Source organism: Sitodiplosis mosellana, unplaced genomic scaffold (assembly GCF_009176505.1).
Source record: "Sitodiplosis mosellana isolate CC-2019 unplaced genomic scaffold, AAFC_SMos_1.0 Smas_scaffold_6226, whole genome shotgun sequence".
Lineage (NCBI taxonomy): Eukaryota > Metazoa > Arthropoda > Insecta > Diptera > Cecidomyiidae > Sitodiplosis > Sitodiplosis mosellana.
In genome coordinates, this window is record NW_022601467.1 from 23,313,778 (window position 1) to 23,339,777 (window position 26,000).

The window sequence follows — 26,000 nt, forward strand, 5'->3', positions numbered from 1 at the left end:
CAAAGATTTTTGTCTGAACATAAAATGTTTCATTTTCTGTGACCTTAGTTTTGCTATCCTAAGCATTACCTATTAATTGATATGATTTATATTTACTTAGGGTGCAGTCACACTAGGAAACATTTTACTGGAAACATGGAAACAAATTTTCGCAATTGTATGGAAAAAAAAGATGCTGGAAACAAACACTTTTATTTCCATACATTTGCGAAAATTTGTTTCCATGTTTCCAGTAAAATGTTTCCTAGTGTGACTGCACCCTAATGATAATTTTTCAAAATGTTAATTACAATATCGGATTTTGAATTCATAAATCATGAACGCCGGGATTGGATAGTTTAGATATTTTATAAATTTTGGATTTGATTACAAAAAATGATTGCGGGTCAGAATTTAGTGAATGTTTTCAGTGGACTTGATGTTACTCGTTCACAAAATAACAGTGAATATTTTCAGATTATTCTTTATGTGATTACGAACATCCAATATGAAACCATTATCTAGATCCAATATAAACATGTGCAAAAATGTTTGTCTAAATATGAAACGTGCAAGATATGAAAGTAATTCAACGCAATTTTAATGCTGTCAGTGAATAATAAATAAAGTTTCCAGCTTTCAACAATTCACCAATTTCAACCGAAAATAAGCATATATATTATTTCAATTTCAATACAATTGGAATGTGCGGAAAAAAGATATGAGTCGAAGAATTTCGCCTCACCATCAGAACCAACACAAAATCTTTTCATTTACAACATTAGGACTACGTCACATTTATTAAGCTATGATTACATGTACTTATCAAATTGGTATTCTATATTTTAATTGAAACGCATTGCCGGTGAAATAGTTTCTCAGTTTTGGAAAACCGAACAATTAAAAAAATGGAATCCAAGTTCATGATTCAAGATCATGGAATGTCTGTATAAGTGTTGGTTCAAAAACCGACTACATTCCTTTCGATTGAACGAAACGAATATTTATCCTGAATTGGTATTCTTGGAGAAAATCATCCGACAAGAGGAAAGAAAATAAACAAGCGCTTGCGCATTTCGAACGACATCATGCTGTAGTTGATATCAACTCGAAATTTTTTCTTGAAATTACTTATAGTTGAGTGTTTTACCTTCACGTATCATTACAACAATTACATTTGCATTGCTCATGATATTATGTCAAAATTAAATTCATTTTTATGGATTGAAACCACTATGTGGTATTTTGAAGATTCAGAAAGAAAATAATGGTCATAACATTTTGCAGAATCGAAAGACTGTATTTGTACACACCTGACTTGCCGACGGATAACCGTAACCAAATTGAGAGTAAGAAGCCATTTTCCGGGTATATGCAATAAACCGCGTTTAATAACAATTAACTAAATCCTTACGGGTTATTGATTTGTTTGTTTAAAAAAAGGGAATTTGATAAAATTCTATCTACAAAAACAAAAAACCGTTAGAGTACAAACACACACATTTATAAAAACGAATTTATTGACAATTGTTCATATTTTTTGAGCGTTCATATTCTTCATTTCGTGCAATATTTATCAAATGTCCAAGATATGATTCACTACACATTGGCACCGTTTAATGGACTCACAGATATGTTTATCATTGATGCTATCCATATTATACATATATCATTCGTACACTATAACTAGCTATCTTTGAAATAGTTTTCAACAATCACACGACACCAAGTAAAACAGCAAATAAGAATTGATGCACTTTCAAGTTTACTTCTAATGATGAATGGAATTTCTCATATTTGTTTTAGATAAACCAAAATAATTATTAGTATGTTTTTACTTTTTTGAAATATTGGTCGAGAATTTCACTCACTCATTCTTTCACACAGGTGTTTTTCGCAGGAAAAAAAGGCAGTAAATAAGGAAGAATTTGAGCACCAACTTAACATTAATAGCAGTACACATAACTCTTCTACATTGAGGCATTGAACAAATTGTTTACAAAGGACAATCGCAGCTACGTATACAAATATACACGAATGGTTTTAGTAACAATAACATCAACAGCGTACATGACATGTGCGATGCGCCAATCATTGGTGTAAGTGCAAGAATTCTTTTTGTTTGGACTGTTTCGTCGTTTTATTTTCATTCCCTTTTTGGTGGAAAATTATTTTTTTCGTAGGAGTTTATTTTGTTTGTGTTTTTTAAACTGTATATAGTAACGAAATGAAATAACTACTGAAAACGAACCGTAGAAAAATTATACACAAATTCCATGGACGTTTATTTGTTTGTCATATATTATGTTCTTCGTAAAGAAAGTTGATCTATTTTTGAATTCCGCAAAATGCCTGTTATCAATTTATTTTTTCCAGGTGGTCGATGAGGCATAAATGTCAAATTGAACCGAAAAACGTGCAAATCGAACTAAAGGCATAGTAAATTAAGTACACTTCACGTAACTTAAAGAATTAACACTGTGATTTTTGTCGTTGAAATTTGATGCAATAAACCTTGTCCGGTGTTATAGTTATTCAATATGCGGCTTTTCGGTTTTCGTGTATCCTTGTTTACGATTCAAACTTTCTTATCTAATTCGTGCAAGTAAAACTGATTTCGAATACGATGCGCAACATGCGTATCAAACGATGCGCACTCGTTCACGTTCGAACACAAACTATAGAGGCAGCTATACAGCCACAAGCTATTCCACTGCTTTGTGCACAATTGGTGGGGGAATCGGTTTACAACAGCGGCAAACCGGCTAGACATATTCGTTTCATCTCTCATTCAGTGCGGTAGACTACAGTGAAAACATCGGAAATCGTTGAACGAAACCACTACATGTGCACTCACACGTCGGTGTTTTTTAGTGACTGCAACTGGATTGAAGACCAAGCCCATTCGTATTGTTGATTTCTCTCATTCATTCTAGCAACTGTATCGACAATATGTGTACTCAACGGCTAGCGTAGAAGAGTGCTCTCAATTTATTCATTCATATCAAATGGCTCCGCCTCTGGTGGCTCAAAAAGTTGTATGTCAGCAATGATTTGGTGAAATTGAAAGTATGTTGTTACGCTATGCCAGAGACTACTTCATACAATTAGTTTGAATGATATTATGAACTAGATTTAAATCGAAAAGACGAAATTCAACTGTGAAAACAGGAGAATACAGCCAACTGTAGACGCCTTCCACATTGAACACGCCCACTTGTCGTAAGATGTGATGAGTGGGAATCGAGAAATTTCGTGCCTTCAGTTGTGTCACATGAAACGAGTCTGCGTGCTGGGTGCTTTCGATGAAAATAACCGCGAAATACCCCTGTTGGAATTGCATTGCATCCAGAATTTGTACACATTTTTGAGAAACCAAAACAAGATGTTACTCACTGATGATACACGTGTTCCGTTCATTTCATTCAAAAATATAGTCGACGGTCGATGAGGGTTACACTCCAGCAGTTGACAAAATTATTGAAGGCACAACTGACAGAAATGATTGCAAAATTTTGCTTCAGATCCTTGCATTCAGCAGGGATGAAACGATACATATTGTGCATATATATATATATATATATATATTACACAGTGCAACACATAATTGCGGGCATAAGTATTTGAGTATCGCTGCTGAAAGTACTTACCAAAACTAGAAATTCTGCATCATTTGTTTTGTCAACTTGGATCATATTTTCATTTGATGAAATTATGTATTTTTGGCTCAAACTGGATTTTGAGCACTTTTTTGACATTTTCACAAGGCTATATCTCGGTAAGCCGTAGGGAATATTGTTTTTGTGTCTTGGGTAAAGTTGTAGGTATTGAATGGGAAAAAAATGCAAAACAAACTTACCCCAAAAAATTGCATCTAGGGCCTCAAAATCGCAAAAATGCCCATTTTTTACCATTTTTCGACCATAACTCGCAGCGTATCCAATTTTTATGACCACTATCTTCAGCAATTTGGTAGGTAACGTATAACTGGACAACTTTGTTCAACAAACTAACCCAGAAAAACCATGTTCTATCTACCTTTTTGGCTCAAAATCACTCTTTGGTACCAAAAATGGTCATTTTGTTGTAAATTTTGGCCTATTACATGCAAATATCTATATATCTTTCCACATGTTTTGCTTGAATTTTCAAAACCTTTCAGAGTTCTGTTTATCCCTATCGGAAGTTCACTAACATGAATCATGAATGACGTTTGAAATGCCATTTTTGACAAATACCATTTCCAATATTTGGGTAAACCTTGTGACGAAATCATTTAATCAAGTTTCCAAACTCTACCGTATAGATGCCGCTAGAGCATCATTTGCTGAATATCTTCCATTTACGATTCATGTTGTTGCTTTGCAGATAATATGGACTTGTTTTTAAGCTAGTCTAGTGGAAAAAATCTCTAATTTGTAGGGAAATTTCGAGTTTTGGACCAATTTTTAAGCGTTTGGTGGACATTTGGCCAAAAGAAGTTTAATATATAATAAATTCATTTTTATGGAAAAAATTTGGTTTTGAACCAATTTTTGGTGGTTTGGTGAACATTGAGTCATGACAGATGATATATTTCAGTTTAAGCGGTATGGCATTTTAAGCTGATATTCTTAGATGAAAAATATGGCTGTTGTCATGACTTCTTTTGGCCAAATGTCCACCAAACGCTTAAAAATTGGTCCAAAACTCGAAATTTCCCTATAAATTAGAGATTTTTTCCACTAGACTAGCTTAAAAACAAGTCCATATTATCTGCAAAGACACCTTAATGAAAATTCAAGCAAAAATGTGGAAAGATATATAGATATTTGCATGTAATAACCAAAATTCTCAACAATTTGACCATTTTTGGTACCAAAGAGTGATTTTGAGCCAAAAAGGTAGATAGAACATAAATTTTCTGGGTTAGTATGTTAAGCAAAGTTTTCCAGTTGCTGAAGATAGTGGCCATAAAAATTGGATACGCTGCGAGTTATGGTTTAAAAAAATGGTAGAAAATGGGCATTGTCGATTTTGAGGCCGTAGATGCAATTTTTTGGGGTAAGTTTGTTTTGCATTTTTTTTCCCATTCAATACCTACAACTTTGCATAAGACACAAAAACAATATTCCTTACGGTTTACCGAGTGAAAATGTCGAAAAAGTGCTCAAAATCCAGTTTGAGCCAAAAATACATAATTTCATCAAATGAAAATATGAGCCAAGTTGACAAAACGAATAATGCAGAATTTCTAGTTTTGGTAAGTACTTTCAGCAGCGATACTCAAAACTTATGCCCGCATCGATGACCGAAAAAATGTTGCACTGTGTTATGCGAAAGTTTTATGAAATAAAATGAAAACTGTTTCGAATGTTTGTTGTTACAGACGACAGGACAGAGAATATTATACATATTGAGTGATTAGAATAAATGATTTGTTTATAATTTAAATTTTTTGAAACAAAACAACTAATATCTATAAGAGATAATTATACTCTTCGTGTTCTCCTAAGGTATAACTACAGTGCTTCACACGGCTGTGTTTGCAATTATTACATTTTGAAAGTTGATCATGATTTTCACAGATTTTTTCTATTGAACTGAAATTCGCTTTAAAATTTCATTGGGCGAAAGGAAAGAATTACAATGATTAACTAATTTAATTATTCCATTAACAGTATGGACATTTTTGTTCAATATATTCTTTCCAATCAACTTCGCGAGGCACTTCAATTAAAATAGTTCCTGAAACCCCTTTAATATATGTACATTGATATGTTGAGACATATGAATAGAATCAAAATTCCTCCACAAGTTTTATCTAACTTGGACGATGCTTTCGGTGTAAAGCTCCACTATCTCGTTTTCCATTGTACAAAGAATACGCACTCAACTGCAGGAAATTTTTTTTTGTGAGCTGTTCGTCTAACTCGTATTATATTTCTCGGATTAAATTTTTTCGACTCAATAAGAAATTTAGTGAAAAATGGAGTTTCGTACGTACAAAATGTGTCCATTGAATTGTGAAAAACATGTTGTTTGGAATTTGGAAAACAAACTAACCCTACTCAAATAGCTCAATGGAAAAAAATGAATTCTTGCTGAATAATTTTTATGAATCAACACAATTCTTTTTCGAAAAGTTAGAAGTATTGAATCGAAAATGTCATGACATGAAAAAATATTAGCGCAAACCAAACAAGAGGGGAAATAAGTAACTTTTCCTAATGTTCTTACTTCGATTGAATAATGTCAACACTATTAATAAGCTAGTAATGGCGATATATCGTAGAAATATACACTGATAACAAATAACTAACATTTTACATTTTATCCATTAGTTGGGATTGCGTGGTAGAGTTGAAACATTTGAAATTGCTTCAAAAATATAGCATGGAGGTCGTCAACGTATCAAAAAATCAATGCTGAATATCGCACTTAATTCGTGCTAGCCGGTACTTAAAATAGTTTGGGAGAGCGGCTATTAGAGTTTATTTTAGATTTGAGAAAGAAATTAAGCAATTTTAGATCGGAAATGTGTTTAATTATGTCAATTTAGTTTAATATCTTGACTTTAAGCTTGATATATACAGATCTGAGTTCCTAACCGATACTCAATCAATAACATTTCATACATAAAAAACGTTCAACTATTTCAATATATGAACGTGAAACATGTCGCTTCAATCTTTTCCGTTGTCCAAAAAAAAATAACATTTAGAAAATAAGTGGCAATTCTGAATTGTTATTTCATTTTCAAATAAACACAACACGAATTTCTTTACATTGTTATTATGTTTATTAACAAAAAATGACGAAATGATCATTGGGAGGAATGTAAGCAGAATATGAAGCGTATTGTTTTTTATAAAGTGTTGTTTTATTTTATTTTTCATTGAAAACAGAAAACATTTCTTCAATTGTTCAAGACAGACGGAAGGTTTGATCTTACACGAGCTCTCGCAATTATACTTATAACAGAAAAACGCGAAAATGAAAAACATGGCATTAAAAAATCAACAGAATAAAAAGAGAATGCAAACAACCGCATTTTAGGCATACCAAGGTGCTCTTTGCTCTTTCTTTTTATATGACAGATTTTTCAGTATAAAATTCCTACAATAATTATGATTATTCTTCGATTTAGATGGTTATCTTGAGGAACATGTTGTATTCGAGTTTTCATACATACACTGTGTGTATATGAGATTTATGTAAATATTATGCTAGTTAATTATTGTTATTCAAACTTTCAAATATTTTCCAGGTTTTTAGCACTACATAAAATGTAGAGCTATTGTTTTGTTTTTTGTCTAATGCATTTGACCTTGCTGGCCAGATTTGGGATTAAAGTGACTTGATCTTTTGTTTATATATGGACTATAAACAAGCAAATTTTCAGATGCTTCAAATCATACTTTACAAGTTCTAATTTCATTAAGTGCTAAATGCATCACAGCCGGCGACAGCAGGCGTGAGTGACAAAAGCACCCTAATGCTAAAAATCGAACTCGCCTATGTATACACGCAATTTCGAACTTTTTTTTCCTAAGGGAGCATCTGCTATGAATGAAGTATCCTTAGAAAGCCAATGGCTCATAGGCCCAGAAAATGCATTCAAACTTGGGATTCGACTAAACGTCTGCACAGAAATAGCCACTTCAAAATTTGGAGCGATTCTCAGTTTTTGGCTCATTTAGCGGATGTTGAACGCGACCCCTTGAAACATGTTTTTTCTGAAACTTCTCATCGATTAGTTATGACTGTGTGTCTATGTGTCCGCGTACGTAGTTTCATGCGATCTTTTTCAAACTTTCAGGGATTGAATTATATCCAAAACTAAGACTTTTTTGACTAAAAAGCTGGAAAAATCATGAAATATCGCAAAAAATGACAATAAGTTGGCGTAAAATCAGGCGTTACTGTGGTTGAATATTGATACAAAATGATTTTTTTAAATTGATACCACGAATTTTATGTTCGCTTTCGGCACCAGAATTGACTTTGTAAAGTTTTTTGTTTGATTCAAGATTACAAAGAGGATTGGAACGAAGCGAAGCTCCATTATTTTGTTTTCTGTTGTAGTTCAAAGAATATGTTCTTGACTAGGTTGATGAAAGAATAATATATCCGAAATCTTCTCTTACTATACAATTTTATGAAATGACACAATTCGTTGATTTCAATCTGTAAATTAAAGGAAATGCCTTCCAGAATAATTTCAAAAATAGCAGCTTGATGGACGAAATTAAATTGATCAGTGATATACTTAGATTCAGAGATTAAAATAAGAATTTTTAAGAACTACCGTTCGAGCTGAAAAAATCAATGACCTAAAAAAAAAGGTCCTCACTTTTGGAAATCGATTCTATCTAGTGTAAAACCAGTCTTTAAAAGTGAGGACTAAAAAAAAAAAAAGGTCCTCACTTCTGAAAATCAATTATATCTAGTGTCAAATTCTCCAAAATCATAAAAATAGCAACTACCGCATTTCCAATTTAGAGCTGCATTTTTCATTTAAGAACTACCGGTTTCCGGTAGAACTACCGCTTATTTTTATCACTGCTTAGATTGTCAATTTTTTAAGCCCAACCTATACTACCTTAATATCAACTATAGCTGCGCAATTAGCGATTTAATACAGCTACCGAACTACACAGAATGTGTGTGATTTGTTGTTGTAAAGAATAAAAACAGGGCAAAGTTAAATTCAAACGTGACCACAGAGTGTACCTATTGCGCAGCTACGATATCAACACAGTGAAGTGCAATGTTAACATATGCAGCAAATCCAAAACGTTTCAGAGTTCAGTTTGCATTGCTTTTGTCCCTATCAGAATATCACAGACTCATTTCTGACAAATGCCATTTCCAACATTTGGATAAACCTTATGACGAAAGAATTTTCTTATACTTCCAAATTATACCATATAGATGCCGTTAGAGCGTTCATTGCTGAATATTTTCCATTTAAAGCGCACTTTGTTGCTTGATAAAGCGTGATTTAAAATTGTTGATCACTAATTTAGGGTGTTTCATTAATAAGTGGACATTATTTTTTGAACGAAGGAAACATTTTTTGAAATGCTCTGTGATAATTGAGTTTGCATATGTTTTAATTTTATTGATTCATTTCCATGCGTCAAGATGTCGCTTATTTCTATTAAAAAAAATTCCACATATAAACATGATCATTTATTTTACCTCATATTTTAAAAGTGTGATGGTTTAGCATCAAACCGAAAATTACTCATGTTATTGGTATTTTTGTTAAATTTAAAGAGTGAATTAAGTGTCGTTTCATGTCATCTAAAACATAAGATGAAGATCAATTGGAATAGGAGGCATTGTGCTAAACCATCTTGGAAAAAGAATATTCAGCTATGTTTATTGTATTTTGAAATATCAATGTGCCAAGCTTCGTAAGAGTTTTCTACATATACCATTTACTCGCCGCCAATATGCCAGAACAACCTGAGTTTATTTTCTGTGCGGAAACTGAATAGATGCTCAATCTCTTTATCGCGTGACTATATATAATTCGTATACACGCACCAGCCTTCCAAATCGTACCACTTATTCGGTTCAATAAAATAAAACTATAAATGATGCTGTCGTTTTACTAAATCTCCATGTATTATGGGTTTACCATATAATTGGTGTAGTATTAGTGAAAGTAATACACAGATTTACGTTTCACCAATGAAGAAGCACTATAAGTCAACAAATTCTTCATACAATAAAATATGTTACTCCTTTTAAATTTCGTATGAAAGCCGGTGACAAAATATATTTGAATTTATAACATTGTATTGTTTTCTATAAATCTTAAAAACGATTGATATGCCATTTAATGCACTTACGTTGCGTCGCCACGGTTTGAAAACGATATGAACAAAAGGGCTACATTATTAAATAAGAGATTATGCACGTATTATTGTTCCGTACGAAATAGACGTACGTTAAAGTATTGTGATCACCTCGGGAAATGTGTTCCGTGGAATTCATTTCATTACAAGTCCAAAAAGAACGAAAAGAAACGAGTATCTCGCTATGTTAATGTAGGTGTGTGATACGTTGGCACAATCACTCGAAGATGAGTGGAGGAAAATAAAATCTTCTGGATTTAAAGGTTTTGGTTCCCTTGGACTTACAAGTAATTAAATTTTGATTAAAAATTCCAGAACATACCACTTTTGACGTAAGATAAAATTATTTTTTATCAAACTAGCATTTTTATCTGAAGTAAATTTTTGAATGAAATAGATGAACGCTGACGGTACTTGTACTTATCGTCAAATGTTAACCAAATGATACGGAGTACAAATTTAAATATGGGTCTATGCCTCCTAATTCTTGACACGGAATCGGCCTGTAGTATTATCCAATCTTGCATATTGTCACAAAGTGGTAGAAAAATCCGGTCGTTTTGGAAATTTATTTCAACCGAAATAATTCGCACCGAAAATGGCGTTTCTGCAGACGTATTTCAGAAGCAAAAATTTGTGGTTAAATACTTCAATGTTCTTGTGATATTTAGGCGGTATTTGAACACAAAACTTGTTTTCCTATCGATCAAATCAGAATTTGAAATGAATGTTGCATCATAGTAGACACCGTTAGGTAGATCTAATGTTTCAATGCTATTCGCCAGTATTCTTCAGATGTTTAGATATCTGTGTAATCCGCTAAGGATATAAAAATGAATAGGCACGACGTATTTGCAAAATTACGCTTTCCAAAGGTAAGACTCCTTTTTTGTCCCGTTTGATTGAAAATTATTTTGTCCAAAGTTTCCACTATTACTTTATTACATGTACAGTGTACACTATACAGTAATAAAGGATCCATTCAAGCACTTACCAATTTGAATTCAAAAAAGGAATATTGCAAATTGGCTTTAATTTGAATGTTTTATCACGGTAGAATCGTTCGTCGATTTTTCGTACGAAATATTAGCAAAAATATACCAATTTGTACTTGAGGTCAATTAAGATTTATTGGATTTGCTTCAAATACATTAGCCCATGTTTCAACTAAATGACCACTCATTCCCATGCAATTGAGCTTTAAAATACCATTTTCTCATCCGAAAGGCCTATAAACCAAACATTTATTTATATTTATTTAAATCCAATTAAAAAAAATTCGGACGAAAATGAACAATCAGTTTATTTATATATAGACCAAATTAAAAACACCGATAAACCCAATCTAACAATGAACAAAAAATAACATGCCGAAAAATACAACATTGTTCAATGAACAATGTTCATAGCGTCAGAACAGCGCAATCTCATACAAAATATACACGTTCTCGTATTGATATATGTGCGCTGCAGCAACGACACTTTAATGCATGCGAATGCATACACGTGTGGCGGTTTGATTACGACGATCCGAATTCCGATAAACGACAAAGTTTGCCATGAAGGGAAGCAAATTATTCACATCTGATTTAATTGTAATCCAATTTGAAATTAATTTATTGAACAGTTTAAAGCTATTAAAATTTATTGTATTCAATTTCTTTTGCTTCATTCCCTTTCCTTTGTTTATTATCGCATATATATGTATATATATGAATGTATTAACACTCATTTTGCTATTCATTTTGAATACAAACGGAAACTCGATTAATTTTTTGGGATCGCATCATCTACTTGGTGTGATATATCATATACAATTTCTCTCGTTGATCTGGATGCGTTTGACATACAGCATACCGGCCATTTGTGGTTTCAGTACTTTCATTGTTTTATTACATTGAAATATAGCCATCAATTCAAATTATTATAGGTTGTGAGAATTTCTCATCAACATCAAATTTGAATTCAAATATGTCTGTATAAAAGTGGTTCAGTTCACTGTTGTGATTTTCTAAAGTAATTAAGGTTTTCTTCGGCAACAACATCAATTTTTGCAATTGATAAAATTCGTTCTAATTTTGAATATCGATTCTGGTATGGTTCACGATTCTATCGATTGAATTTGATTTCTTCTGATTTATTAAATTATTGGAACACAAAATGAAAACAAAGCTAGGAAATAAATCAGGTTTAAAATTGAGGTTTTTTGCAATAAATTTGACAGCACTAAATACATAAATTTATGTAAAATTTATTTTCAATTTTTTTTTCAATTTATTGCTACTTTTGTCAGAATTTTTTTCTCAATCTGAAGACAATGGTAATATTTTGTTGAATTTTCGTCATTTTTTTTTGCCGTTTTATCATTTTTATTGACTATTTGTAAATTTTAAAGGAAGATCCGTATGGATGTATGGATTAGAGTAAGGGCGCCGTCGCGTAGGTCTGCTGACCTTTTTGCGAACTACCCACAGAAGATCTCAAATGAGCCATATAATTTTTATTTATAACCAGCCATGCCAAAAAAAACTTGGTATTCACCACACGATTTTCGCTCGAAAATTTTATCAGACGGAGATTTTTGCACAGAATTGTTTCTTCGCACAACGATCTATAAACTAGGCGTATGTTATTTTCATTTGTGCCAATTTGTACTGTCGTCACAGGTATTCCATCTAAGTGTCTGACAACTCACTTCTAGCGCTGCGAGACAAGTGTCAAAAGTTGTGAGTCAGATCGTTCAATGTTTATCGCAAACTATTGAATCTTTTTTATATTCAATAATAAAGAAGACGAAAAAATAAAAATTTCACGAATGTGCAAAATTGATTTTCATGAGAGCGTAGCAGGTGATAAACATCAATTTTATAAGTATTTTTTTTGTTCATTACGGAACATTGTTAATGAGTTCATTTAGTCGTGTCTATTCACTACCGTTGGAGGGGGAAATCAAGTACGATTTTTTTTATTATGGATTAAAATAAACAAAATATTCGATGCAAATATGTTGTGTAAACAATTTGAAAGACAACATATCTTCATTATCGCCGGTAGGTTAGTTTAATAAAAAGAACATTGTGTTTCTCTACTTATTTCGCTTGTCATGGCATTATTGAGAATTAGTCAAAAATGTTTACGACAATCTGATGATGCGAACTTCGGAACTTGTTCTGCAACATTTAAAATACTTTACTCCGAATTCAATAGATTTATAGAGTGTGCCAAATCACTCACTCCGTTTTCTGACACATGAGCGATGTGCATTTTATGGTTATGTCACACCCGTGGTTTTTCTATGGCACTGATAGTGGTAGTGTGATTCAATTCAAGCGTTAATGTGCAGCGTTAGTGAAGCACATTTTCCTGTGACTGCAATTTGAATAGTTAGCGCATATCGCGCTATATGTGGTTAAGTGGTTGAGCATGGTCTCAGGGGGTGACAAACGGTATATTTTGTTTTGCTATTAATTTCATCTCCCACTGCGAATGTTCCGAAAATGGCTTAAACAGTCCATCCCATTGAATGGCTATGACGCAATTACCTCCTTCAAAGATATGTGCGATTGCTGATTCCGGACAATAGCTTCGTTTTGGCTAATGTTTATTCTCCGCAAACTGGTTTCGCATTTTTAGGTGGTCATAAAGAAACAAAATAAAAATCGAAGTATGGGTCAGAAGGAAATCATGGAATGGCTTGTTTTTCGATAAATTTTATTCCGCTTTAATATTGTGCCAGTACGAATTAGGTTTAAAAGCTAAATTACCATGAAATCATTTCGCAGTGGCTCAGCTATTTTCGTGTTTACCATTTTATTGATGTTTCTGCAGCATACAAGTTGCATACTCCTCTTTCATGTGATACATTTTTTATTTTCGAACTCAGTTTTTAGACTGACACAAAAACAGGCACCCTTATATGTCATATTGTATTTATGGCACATTTCACGTTCTACGAAAAGTGTTTCTCATATCAGAGTATAAACGTAAATGAAAATACTGTAGATAGGGACGTAATGCATACAATACATATTATTCAATTTGAAATACGTACAATGATGATATGATCGCATACCAAACAAGAGTAAAAAAGAGACGAGCATCTGAATGAAAATAAAAAAACCTGAATGATAAAAACATTCTGCTGTGACGTTTAGTGTCAATGTATTGAATACACCCAAGAAACGAGCAGCAAATAGAGCAACAAAAACAGCAGAAAACAAAAGGGATCTAAATACACATCGCTTCAAGGGTGAGATTTCTAACACATGGCGTAAGTTTTTGCCATTCCACCCATTTCTCAGTTATATCCATCCATCCATGTCGCGGCTCAGATGAGTTACAACCTAAAGTGCTTCAACTTAACAAAAAAGACAAGACAAGTGAAATGAAAAGAACGATCGAGATTCAAAGAGGTTTCAGTTTTATTGCATTTGTTGAATAAGAGCCCATAAGTTGCTATTTAGACTTGACGACTTTTATATTATAGAAGCATAAACATTGTTACCACTGGTCATATATTGTCATTCATTACGCTCGCTCGATCAAACAGTCCTCATCAACGCTGTGAAATAAGTGTAAAATCGGGGATAGTGACCATTTTATTTAAAATTTCCGGGACTTATTCCAAGCATTCTTACATTTTTTCATGAACACGCATATATACAAAAATGGTAGCACTTGTAACAGTAATATAAAATGAAAATAAATATCACAGTTCAACATGTGTTCTTTGGTGGCACAAGAACTGGACTGTCAGTCGCTATTGGTTGATTTTACGAGTACACTCATATCAGAATATTATCATTTTTCGCAACCTGTAATAATTTACGTGTTAAAAAGTGACGTTTTCGGGGGCAGAAAACATGTGAAAAATGTTTTTTCTGTATGGGAGCATTGATAGTGTCTTCACTATGTGAAACTCTTCTCGATAGACTCAAACACAAAAACCATATTGTAATGGTGAAAATTATAGTATCGTTAGAATTGCATGGGTCAAGTTTTCGCGACATAATCGTCTCGACTACGCGATATCGACTATTTCGAATCCAAAATTGCAACGACTTTTTTCACGTGAGAATGAGACATAAATGAGAACTAACACCAAATTTTTCTTTCTTTGTTTTGTTCTGTTCTGTTCAACGATCAGACTTCACATTTGAAGTGTGACTTTTTTCGGTTCACATTTTCTGTAGATTATTTTTGTTTACTTCAATCATTTGTACACGGTTTTGCTTATGATTTATATTCCAGATGCTATTTCCAACAAGAGTAAAACGTCGCACGCATTTATTCATTGATTTTTATACATACCAAAACTATCGACGTATTTACCTCGAATAAGAACAATCTCATTATCTTGACATTTGATAAATATCAAAGACAGAAATCGTCAACGTCAAATATTATTTGAATGAACCTTAACGATACAACAGATTGTTGACATTGTTTTGATACGTCTTAAATCGCATAAATGTTTGCATCTAGGCGTCATTATGTGCACGCGTATTCGTATAATTGATCCACAATTACCCGAGATATGTTGACTAAATTTGAAAACTTACGTTTGCTGTAATATGGGGTTATTATCGCTCAAATCTTATTTTATCTCATTAAATCGAGAATATTTGAAAAATTTGAATGAATTATCTTCATTTTGAGCCATATTTTGTTCAGATATGACAAGTAGTTTCGATGTTTTGGTCATTACAAAATGACACCTAAATTGATGAAATTCAAACATACGTATACCGATGGCTCAGCATCTCAGCATTTCGTATCTGCGGATATATCCGAGCATATCGATGACGCAAGTCACTGTATAAGTGGCGTGCGTTGATGTGCATAGCTACAGCGAGCGCAGTGCTGAGCCAACGGTAAACGTATGTATGATGAAATTCTATTTTTTGTCGAATAATTACATCTTTTCGGTTTATATTTTTCTATGTATGACTCACATCAACTCGATGGTATACTTATTTTTCCATAGCGGTGCAGTGTGAGGACTACTCACTCACTACGCGTCCACTACGCGCCCGAATGTCAGTTGTACGCGCTCACATGAATGTTAAGTAATCTTAAATACGGTGTTTGGAGATCGTATTATAATCATTGAATTTCCACATTAATTCATTTATAATTTTACATTTTCATTGGACTAATAAATTGTAAAATACATGGAAAATAGATTCATTTATATTTACGACAAAAGTCCGACAATAAAACATAAATCAACTTATGACGCATTCACTATTGAAATTTAATGAACAAATCCCATTACTCCTGAATAACATTACCTTCTTTGGTAACTTCGATCGACCAAATGAAATTACATTTGTTTCGGTGGAAAATCGAAATATATCGGCACTAAATGTCTTCATTGTTAGTGAAACATTTATTTATTCCTATGAATTTAATTTATTTAAATATATTTTAGATTGAATTTATTTTTTTAAATTTTTTTATGTGTAACATACATTAAGTATGGGCTGTCATAGCTGCAGTGACAGCCATTACTCAGTGGCAGCCATTGTTTATAGTTTGTTTTTGATAGTTCAACAAGCGTCAACAAGTGTGTGTAAAAACCCGCGAACACCGGTAAATTTATTTAAAGTAGACTGAACCTGGATACTGGAGATTTTGCATTGACGTTTCCGACTGTAAACATGACATTAATTCATATGCGTTGCTGTCAAAGTCACTTTGTCATGCGTCATTCACATTAATGCTTTGACTGATTGTGGTGAACAGTGGTGAGATTGGAAACGCCATACATTTTATATACATTATTTGTTTGGGAATTATATTCATTTATTTTCTTTTATTGTTGATATTCGGGCTCTGCAAAGCCTAGGCTTCCTCCACGATTTGTTTTCCAAAGAAATATTTCGAAAAAATCGTGAGTTTGCACTGTCAACACTTGTGTGGTTTTTCATATGATTTTGAAGTCATCGAATATTGCCACCCGTTCACACATTCAATGAACTTGCTACACCAAGTGATAGTTTAGTTCATTGGTGACGTTTTTCAATCCGCCATACGTTTTTATATGTGTGTGTACATCGAAATGTCAAAGTTGTCAAGAATGCAACCTCCTCGTTCTTTATTTTTCGATTTCATAAGTTCTGAAGTGTACATCATATTTGTTGTCTAATTCATATTATGTATAATGGAATGACAGTTTGGAATGAGAATTTGGTAAATATGCCCTTCCGGCATTTTGCTTCGCCATGACAGCATCTTCGTTAGTTAGTTTCCGGCATTTTGGTCCGCCATATACATATTATTAGTATTACATTGAGGACAGTAGCAGAAAAAAACATCGTCACCAATAAAGAGCGAATTTTTATTTTGAAACATCATTCTTATTTCTGATTAAATAAATATATGAAAGATTGTTTGAAATTTCTTGAATTAGAGATTTTGCAATTCAGGAGTAACGACAATGATAAACAATGATAGCGCTCCAATTTCTGGGTGATGTCTTCAAATTTAATGCAAACGAGTTCTCTGTATTAATTTTAGAAAACTTGTTGAAATTTTTCGTATTCGAAAATGTTGATTTTGATTTTTTGAAGAGAAAAATTTATAGAACTACGGATATCATCTATTCACAAGCGTGTATTTCAGGAGTAATGTCTTTTGTTTGATGGCTCTTGGTCTAATATTGGTGTAAATCAGGAGTAATGTGAATTTCATGTCAATGCAAAAATGTGCTATGGAGAGAACAAAAATGTACTGTGGGCAGCACAAAAATGTGCTGTGGATAGCACATTTCTGTATTGACATGAAATTCACATTACTCATGAAATACACAGGAATCGATGAAATGTGCATGATCATTTTGGTGTATTACATCATGCGTATTATAAAATTTTTGTAATTATTTTCAAGTAATAATAAATCAATAGTTGTTTATCTTGTATCCACTATTTAAAAAATTCAAACTTACAAATATTTTCACACATTTCTATCGACTTCTATTGATGTTTATTCAGTTGGCAGAGTTTGGTTTGACATTGTATTTATATGTATTAAGCAGAACCACCGAAGCGAACACACGAGTTTTTAATGAAGTCGAAATTGTTTCAGTAAAAATAAAAAGATCTCAGCAATTATTAACCCATTAACGCCCAAGGAATTTTTTTTTCGAATTTTCCGATGAAAATTTGTGGGTATTCTATTTTTTGGCCAAATATGATTTTCCCAAAGTTTCATGTCATTCTGATCAAAAAAAAAAATCGACTTTTCACGAGTTTTCCGGGAAAATGGAAAATCAGAAAATTCGGGAAATTTTGTGAAAATTCTCTCTGGACATTTGGCAACCACCCTGCAAAATTTCATTCCAAAATTCCAAACCGTTTAGCCGAAAGAAAGAAAAATGTAAAAAAAGTCACTAAAAAAATCACGAATTTCGCGTCCTAAAAATAGGACGTTGGGCGCTAATGGGTTGATTATACAAAAGCTCAGAAGTGGAATCACTTCAATTGATGAACGGAATTCCTTTGAAAATCTAAAACGCATTTGACAGTTCTGACAGTATTAATGGGTCGCCATTGCTATGCCTTAAGTACTACGTGACGGGCGCGTAGTTCTAGATGGCAGCATCGGTATAAAATCGTCTCATTGCAATGTTTCGTATTTTTCCTCTCTTGATACGCTCTTTTGAAAAACATAAACTTGTTTCACAGAAATTTGAAGATTTTATGAAAATGAGGCAAAATTCCATCAAAAATACTCAAAACTGTGTATGTTCCAAACGATTCAAGATGGTGGAATTTTTTGTTTTGGGGTCCATATGACCCTTCATTACAGCAAACGTAACATTTCACTTATTACAGACAAATGGTTAACACTGCCAAGCTCTGGCTGAACATAATAGTGTACGGATTAGCATAAAACTTCCTGAGATTTTATTTTATAGTGAAAAAAATGAGATCCTGAGAGTTTCATGGCAATTGTGATAGTGGAAGTAGGTTGACGAAATCTCTCTGGAAACTGTAATGAACTAACGCCAGATTCGGATTAGACGGGCCCAAAAATCTTGGGAATAAATCTCCGCCTCTTGAGGGATTTATTTCGAAAAACAAATCGGTGACATCAAGAATGCGAAAATAATAAATTTGTCAAATGTCTTATCAAGCCAATTCACAAAACTATTTTTCTACCTATATTGGAAATCGAATTTTTTTCAATAAAAACTATGTTCAAATTACTTTTAAGGGGAAATGATAGAAAACTAACGCTTAAAAATTATTTTTCGGTAGAACATATATTGATGTATACTCAAAAATATTAGTTTTTGTACAGTAAGATGTACAATCAAATGTAAGCACGGAGTTCTGAAAACCCGAAGATTTTATTTTTCGTTGAATGCAAGCAGAGTCGTAGCCACTGGGGCACGAAAGGGTGCCGAGCGTCCTCTAACGATTCAAAACATATATGTACGTTCAGAAATATACCTAGAATTTTGTCAAAGTTTTGACATTGAGCAGGAAAATAATATTTGAAAAAAAAATCACAATATAGTAACAATCGAATTTTTGAAAACTAACTGAAGCCAACAGTTTGAAAAAGAAAACGATGGCAATTTCAAATGAATATTCGGTCCGTTTGAATCGATTGTAGTATTGTCGTGCCATTGGCAATGTTAATTTGAATATGAATTGTTAGTTTTAAGTTCTGCTGTTTTAGTTTTCATAACTGTTGTTTTTGTGAGCTCCCATGAGCGCCCCCGGATGTTCCGAGCTGGCTACGGCCCTGAATGCAAGTGATGCACAAAAACAAAAATGTATGCTGCGATTTATTCATTTACACCACCAAAAACTGGCTGAATAATTAGTTTATTAATTTTGTATACAAATTTTTCAGTATTTCAAATTAAATTTTTAACTTTACTCATTGCGTACTGATGTGATGAAGCTAGCACGGATGGTTGAATTTTTGAATGGATCAGCCACTTTATTTGCATATTTGCACATTTATGGCACTTGAGCTCTGATTTGTTTGTCCATGAGCCTGTCTTTGATTTTTAGGTAGTCAGTGTGCCGTAACGTGCGTATGCAATCTCCAATTGTTATGTCTTTGCGTAATATAATCTTTTGAGCGTTTGAACGTCGGTTATGTCGTAGCAAAATCTCTTGATGAATCCAAGGGCCGCTGTCACCTTCGATGTAATTGTGTCCATGTGTTTGACAAAACTAAGCTTCTGATCAATGATGACGCCGAGATCTTTGTGGTCCGATACTTGCTTGAAAGTGAAATAACCGTATTTGCACTTTGTATCGATAATGTCCCATTTCTTCGTGGCGATTGTAAGGACATTTGTCGAGGTTGAAGTGCAAATTGTTGGCATCGCACCTATCTTTTAGCTTTTCGATAGCCGATAGTAGCTTTTCAGCATCCGTGCTCGTTCTGATCATCATGGCAATTTTCACATCATCGGCGAACAAGGGAATGATTATGTCGTCCATTTCATCCACCATATCATTCAACAAAGTGCGCTGTAAATGGAAAATATTCAGCAATGAATGCTCTAACGGCATCTATACGGTATAGTTTGGAAGTATAAGTAAATGCTTTCGTCATAAGGTTTACCCAAATGTTGGAAAAGTCATTTGTCAGAAAAAAACATTTTAAACGTCATTCATAATTGAAGTCAGTGATCTTCCGATAGGGACAAAAGCAATGCAAACTGAACTCTGAACGGTTTTGAATTTGCTGAATATATTACCATTGCGCTTCACTGTGTTGATGTCATTGATGAATAACAAAAAGGTAGGTCCGAGATGACTTCCCTGTGGCACGCCAGATGATACTTTGAATTCGTTTGACTCGTTGCTTCCATACTTAACGAATTTTGTTCGGTTTGACAGGTATGACTCCGCCCAAGCAAGAAGATTGTCTGGCAGGTTGAACGATCTGAGTTTCAGAATCAATCTATTGTGATTAACTCTGTCAAACGCTTTAGTTAAGTCCGTGTAGAGAACGTCCACTTGCGCACCTGAACTTATGCCTCTTCGGGCATAGTAGGTAAATTTGGTGAGATTGGATGCAGTAGATCTAAACTTTATAAAGCCGTGTTGTTTTTTGGTGATTTTGTCCTGTACCAGTGACAGAAGTTTGACGTTCACCAAAAGCTCAAAGAAATTCGCCACAGTTTTGAGCTTAGCAATGCAACGATAGTTTTCAATCTTTGATCTCGCCCCCTTTTTGAAGATGGGTGATACACTCGAGCGCTTCCATTTGTCAGGAAAATGGTCAGTTGACAATAATTTATTGAAGATCTCCGTGAGTGGAGCCGCCAAATGACTCGCACAATTCTTTAGTATCAATGGGTGCATACCATCGGGATCCGTTCTTTTCCTGGTGTTCGCGGCTTGTAGCTCTTCAAGCACAAAATTGATGTCGAGCTGGAATTCCTCCAGAATTTTGCAAACAGGTTGGCCTATTCCGTTTCGTTTGCCGTGCGCACATCGGCATCGAATTGCATGACTTTCGGATTGTTGTCAGTACTCTTCTTTGAATCAACATATTGCCAAAATCTCGATGCATCATGCTTGGGCGAGGATTTCATTTTTTCCACACATGTGTAGTACATTTCCGTGTTGAGTTTGTCAAATTCACGGGATGCCAAGATGTATTTGAATGTCCGAGAATGAAAACGCAATTTCTATTCACAACACATATAAGTGAAACAAAAATAAAAAATTTATTGAAATGAAACAACACAATCGAATTTTTTCAAAGTGTAACAACAAAAAAGATTTTTTTAAAGTGTAACATCGGTATGTTGTTACACTTACTACATAGTTAATAATATGTTATTACGGGTAAATCTGTAAACTAGAATACTGACAAAATTTGAGACAAATCTATTTCCCAAGTTAATGTGTAATATAGATTTGAATAGATGGACTCATGGATACAATATTTTGAGGCATCAAAAATCAACACTTTGGAAAATTGGTCAAACAAACTTTTCAGAAGAGACAACAAAATTCGGCTTTCAAGAACTTCTAACTAATGTCAATAACTATCCAATGGTATGTATAAATCCACATAAGTCCATAAATAAAAATGTTTATGGCCAAAAGAGCTTAGACGATCAACTCATGGATACATTCCCCTAACCATTAATCGAGTAATACTCAAGGTCCCCCAGAATAAATTCACCGATGCTCGAAAAGATGATTAAAAACATACATATTTTGGCACATTGGGTTTCCATTGTTTGATTTCATCCGTTTTTGCTGGTTCATACTGTGCTCTGAAGGGTTGGAAGAAATGGAAACATCATATATTCTAAATAACATTCAACTGATCGTCACATTCGTTTTGCCAAAGTTTATTGCGATCGAACACATTAACTACGATACTCTTGTTGATTTTATTCTGAAGGAAGAACTGCCCAATAGAATAAATATATAAATATAAATCAAACAAATTTCTTGATTTTTGTCACCAAATTTCGTCCACTTTGATCATTTCTGTGAACAATTTCTTGTCACAAAATGTTCCCTCTATCCCATGACTTGGTCTGAAAAGTATAATGAAAAAGGTGAATTGGAGTCCAGGCCATATAATATTTTTGTTTTTATTTATTCATTCACACCGCATTTAACTGGCTGAATAGTTTGGTTTTGCAGGATAAATGTATCCATTTGGATTCGTGAAAAATTCTGATTTTTTCCTTGTGTTTAGATTTTGGGTATAACAATAGTCGAGTTTATGTTAGTTGACGAATCTTAAGTTAATACTAAAAGTAGCCTGCGTTTATTTTACGTTTTCATTTGTGAACCATGACTTCTCTAAAGTAAATTAGATTTATAGTAAAACTGGAACTATGTTTCAATTACAGATCTTGATTCGCGATAACACTTATTATTAACATATAACATGACTTTTTGATGTAAATAGTAATCATAACATATTTACATAGTTTAAATAAAACACTATGAAAGTTTTGGTACTTTCGAAAAAAAATGGAAACTTATCCTAATACTTATTATGTAATATTTCTTAGTGTAGTAAGAGTGGAATGAGAGAACAATCAGCAGTGTCATAGAAATATGTAAACATTCAATTGAAAGTAGTTTTGCTTATTTATTTAAACTAGTAATAGTCGAATTTTCACATGATCTTTGATCACACATGAAATTGCCGTCTGTTTGGTGACAAGAACAATAAGTGAGTGGTGAAACTCTCGGAGAGTCCTTATTTATATGATGATTACTGATTTTATGTCATGCTTTATAGACTAGAACGCACAGTATGCTAATGTTTCATTGTTGCATCAATAAGCGGTAATAGAACCAACGCCAAATTACATACATTTTTCAATTAACATGATATTTGTTTAGTCTTTGAATGTGTTTCGTTCCCCAAGTTTTAACTGTTGATAGGATATTGTTGTTTGATCAAAAGACGTGAAACGTTGGACTTTAAAAACTGTACCTCACGTAGCATACCAGCCAAACACAAGCATTTCCTCATAGGTTGTCGGCATGCGTATAATTGCAAGGCCATATTTTTATGATTCTTCATCGTCGTTATCGTATTTAGGTGTTTTGAATAACATAAATATATTCACGCGCATATGACTTCGTTTAGACCACAACTCATTTGGGGAAATATATTCGAATGGAAATTAAAGAACAGAGAAGTATTTGCAATTCAGGGTGCCCTTTTCATTATCATTTCCATTTTTAGCACGTTCAGGCGCTTGGTTGTGCGCTCGAATACGTTTTGCACATTAATGAATTAGGGTAAAAAATCCATGACTAAATTACTTAATTAAACACAGTATTCACGTACAAAATAAGCGGCAACAGTCAAGGTTTTGTTACTTCTTGTCTAATTGAATTTATGATGTCAGCTACTCGGTGGAAATGCTGTTACATTCTTATAGCTAATGTTGTGTGTTGGTTTTAAAATATGCATCACGATCTCAGTGCACTTACCTCTTGGGGATTAAAGTAGTCATCATCAGCACAGTGTTGCATTTCTTGTATGAACGGAGTCACCTGTTCCCAATCTTCATTCATATTGGCACTTCGTGTAGCGATTCTCTTATTTATCGTTGTTTCTTTGTTTTCCAACGAATAATACTGAGTCCACAGCACTGTTTATTTCAAATGCCACTTTCTTTTTATTGACAAACTTATAAGTGGTTTAGCTACTTCTTCGCTGTGATCGATAACATACAGTACGATCATAACGTGTATAAAATTTATAGTACTATTTCAAAATAAAATTATTGACAAAAGAGTTCACATGCCAAATGTGAAAGTTTCATTTTGAAAAATCTTTACGCATAAGTATTATTCTAAAATTTGTGACGGTGTTTTCATTCAACCACCCATCAATATTTAATATCGTTCATACACAAAGCTGAGTTTCCTCACCGTTATTATCAAACTGTTACTCCTTCGATAACATCCATATAATGTGTTTTTATGTTTTTGTTTGATTTTATTCCCTTTGGTTCTATTTGAATTCGTGTTTTTGCATTTTTCACACAACAATAAAAAAACTTAAATCCTTAATTCACTGACATACCCAAATCGACACTACACTGTATAGTCATTCAAGTTGCCTAACGAAATAAGAATATTTACTGTATTTGGGTAACGATAAATGGGCAAAAGTACCAACGTTTATGGAAATAGGTTTCAGCGATGCCAAATTCCAGCCACAATCAACATACGACGGACATTTATATTGCTTTGTGCTTGTACGTACATCGCACACAAAATACAAAAGACGTTTAACGTATTGAAACAATGCGATGAAGCTCTGAACTGAACCATCGCCGGCACTACACAGTATGGCATGAAAAAACATGACTTAAACTCCGCTCAAGCATTTGAGCAAGCGAATATTATGTGTACTGTGTGTGTTGGACCATGTGCTGCGCCTTCGGTAGTTGATTCGCTAGCGTTGGAAGCGCAAAAATCTTTAGGTCCACAATCGTTCGAATCGTAATATGTTTTCGACACCTGTGAGTTAATCTTTTCTACAGTGTGTATATTGATATCAATTGCTATCAGTTTTTTCCATAAATCCGAATTCATCAATTTTTCCTGCAATACTATTCACGCAGCAACTTAGCGGTGTTTTTAAATATAGAATAAACTGAAAACGTTTTTTCTAACATACTTGTAGTAAACGCATTGATAAAAATTGATTGAAAAAATAAATAATATCAACGTTAATAAATGTTTCGTTGTAATATCATTCTCTAACATCTTAAAGCGAAAATAAATGTAAATCCGATGGGTATCAGTTTTAATAAAATCAAATTCTAGAGCATTCATTATTCGGTCAACACGTGAATCAGTCCAACACAGATGAGATTTGGTAGATATCGCCACGAAAAATTATCTTCTGTCAAATATAAAGTCTTAAAAGCAATACTGTTTTCCACGCCAGACTTCTGTAAAAAATCAACATTTTTTCATATCACACTAGATATCAATGCTACTAGCACCTAAAGATTCTTTTCCCAAATGTATAGTACATAAACTTGATTTGAACGTGCGCCGCTCCGATGCCGGTGTTGCTTTTGGGTTTTCGATTCATTTTAATGTGTGTACGATATGAATACGAGTTGCTGAACAACGGCACTACAACGTTAAGCGTGAAGTACTGGCAAACGAAAACTGCGAAAGACGAGAAAGAGGAAACTTTTCTCTACGAACCAAGAAAAAACCACCTCCGATTGCGTTGTGCATAGATTTCTGACTAATCCGATATGTTGGCATTAAATTGTGTTTTTGAATTGTTCTCCTGTGTAATGTTGTGTTGCACTACATCGCATTTCATCGGCTACAGACTCGAAGTATATCAGCATTGGAATAACACACACCTTAGTTTACTACATACACGTTAAGGCTTTTGCCATGTCGTGAATATCGTCTCGAAAATTGAATTGTTCCCCTTCATTTTCCACATTTCCACATTTCCACCATGATGTTTTCACTGACTATTTCAAATTAAAAATGCATTGCTTTCATTTGTGGCACAGAGAGAACTCAACTTACAAAACGGTAATTATTCGTTCGGTTACTTTTTTTCTCCAGTCCTAATTTCACACACTCATAAAAGCTACTATGCGACACTTCAGTGGCAATTTAACCGAATACTCGACAATTTTCAAAATTAGGTTCTATT

At 33.5% G+C, this 26,000-nt stretch overlaps 1 protein-coding gene across 9 annotated transcripts in view; it reads right to left on the bottom strand.

Annotated features, from left to right (window-relative positions):
• LOC129578446 (homeobox protein araucan-like) overlaps positions 1–24,902 on the bottom strand; it is a 63,585-nt gene extending 38,683 nt beyond the window's left edge. The window contains exons 1-2 of one of the 9 annotated variants that reach the window (XM_055467065.1): positions 1,609–2,654; positions 1,293–1,442 (exon numbers count right to left, since the gene is read on the bottom strand). In XM_055467065.1, the coding sequence (XP_055323040.1) occupies positions 1,293–1,340 (48 nt within the window). In that variant the 5' untranslated portion in view covers positions 1,341–1,442; positions 1,609–2,654. Of the gene's footprint in view, positions 1–1,292; positions 2,660–23,788 lie in introns of those variants that run through there. The other 8 variants (XM_055467064.1, XM_055467062.1, XM_055467061.1 and 5 more) reach the window with 8 other exon arrangements.
• Between the last annotated feature and the right edge of the window lie 1,098 nt (positions 24,903–26,000).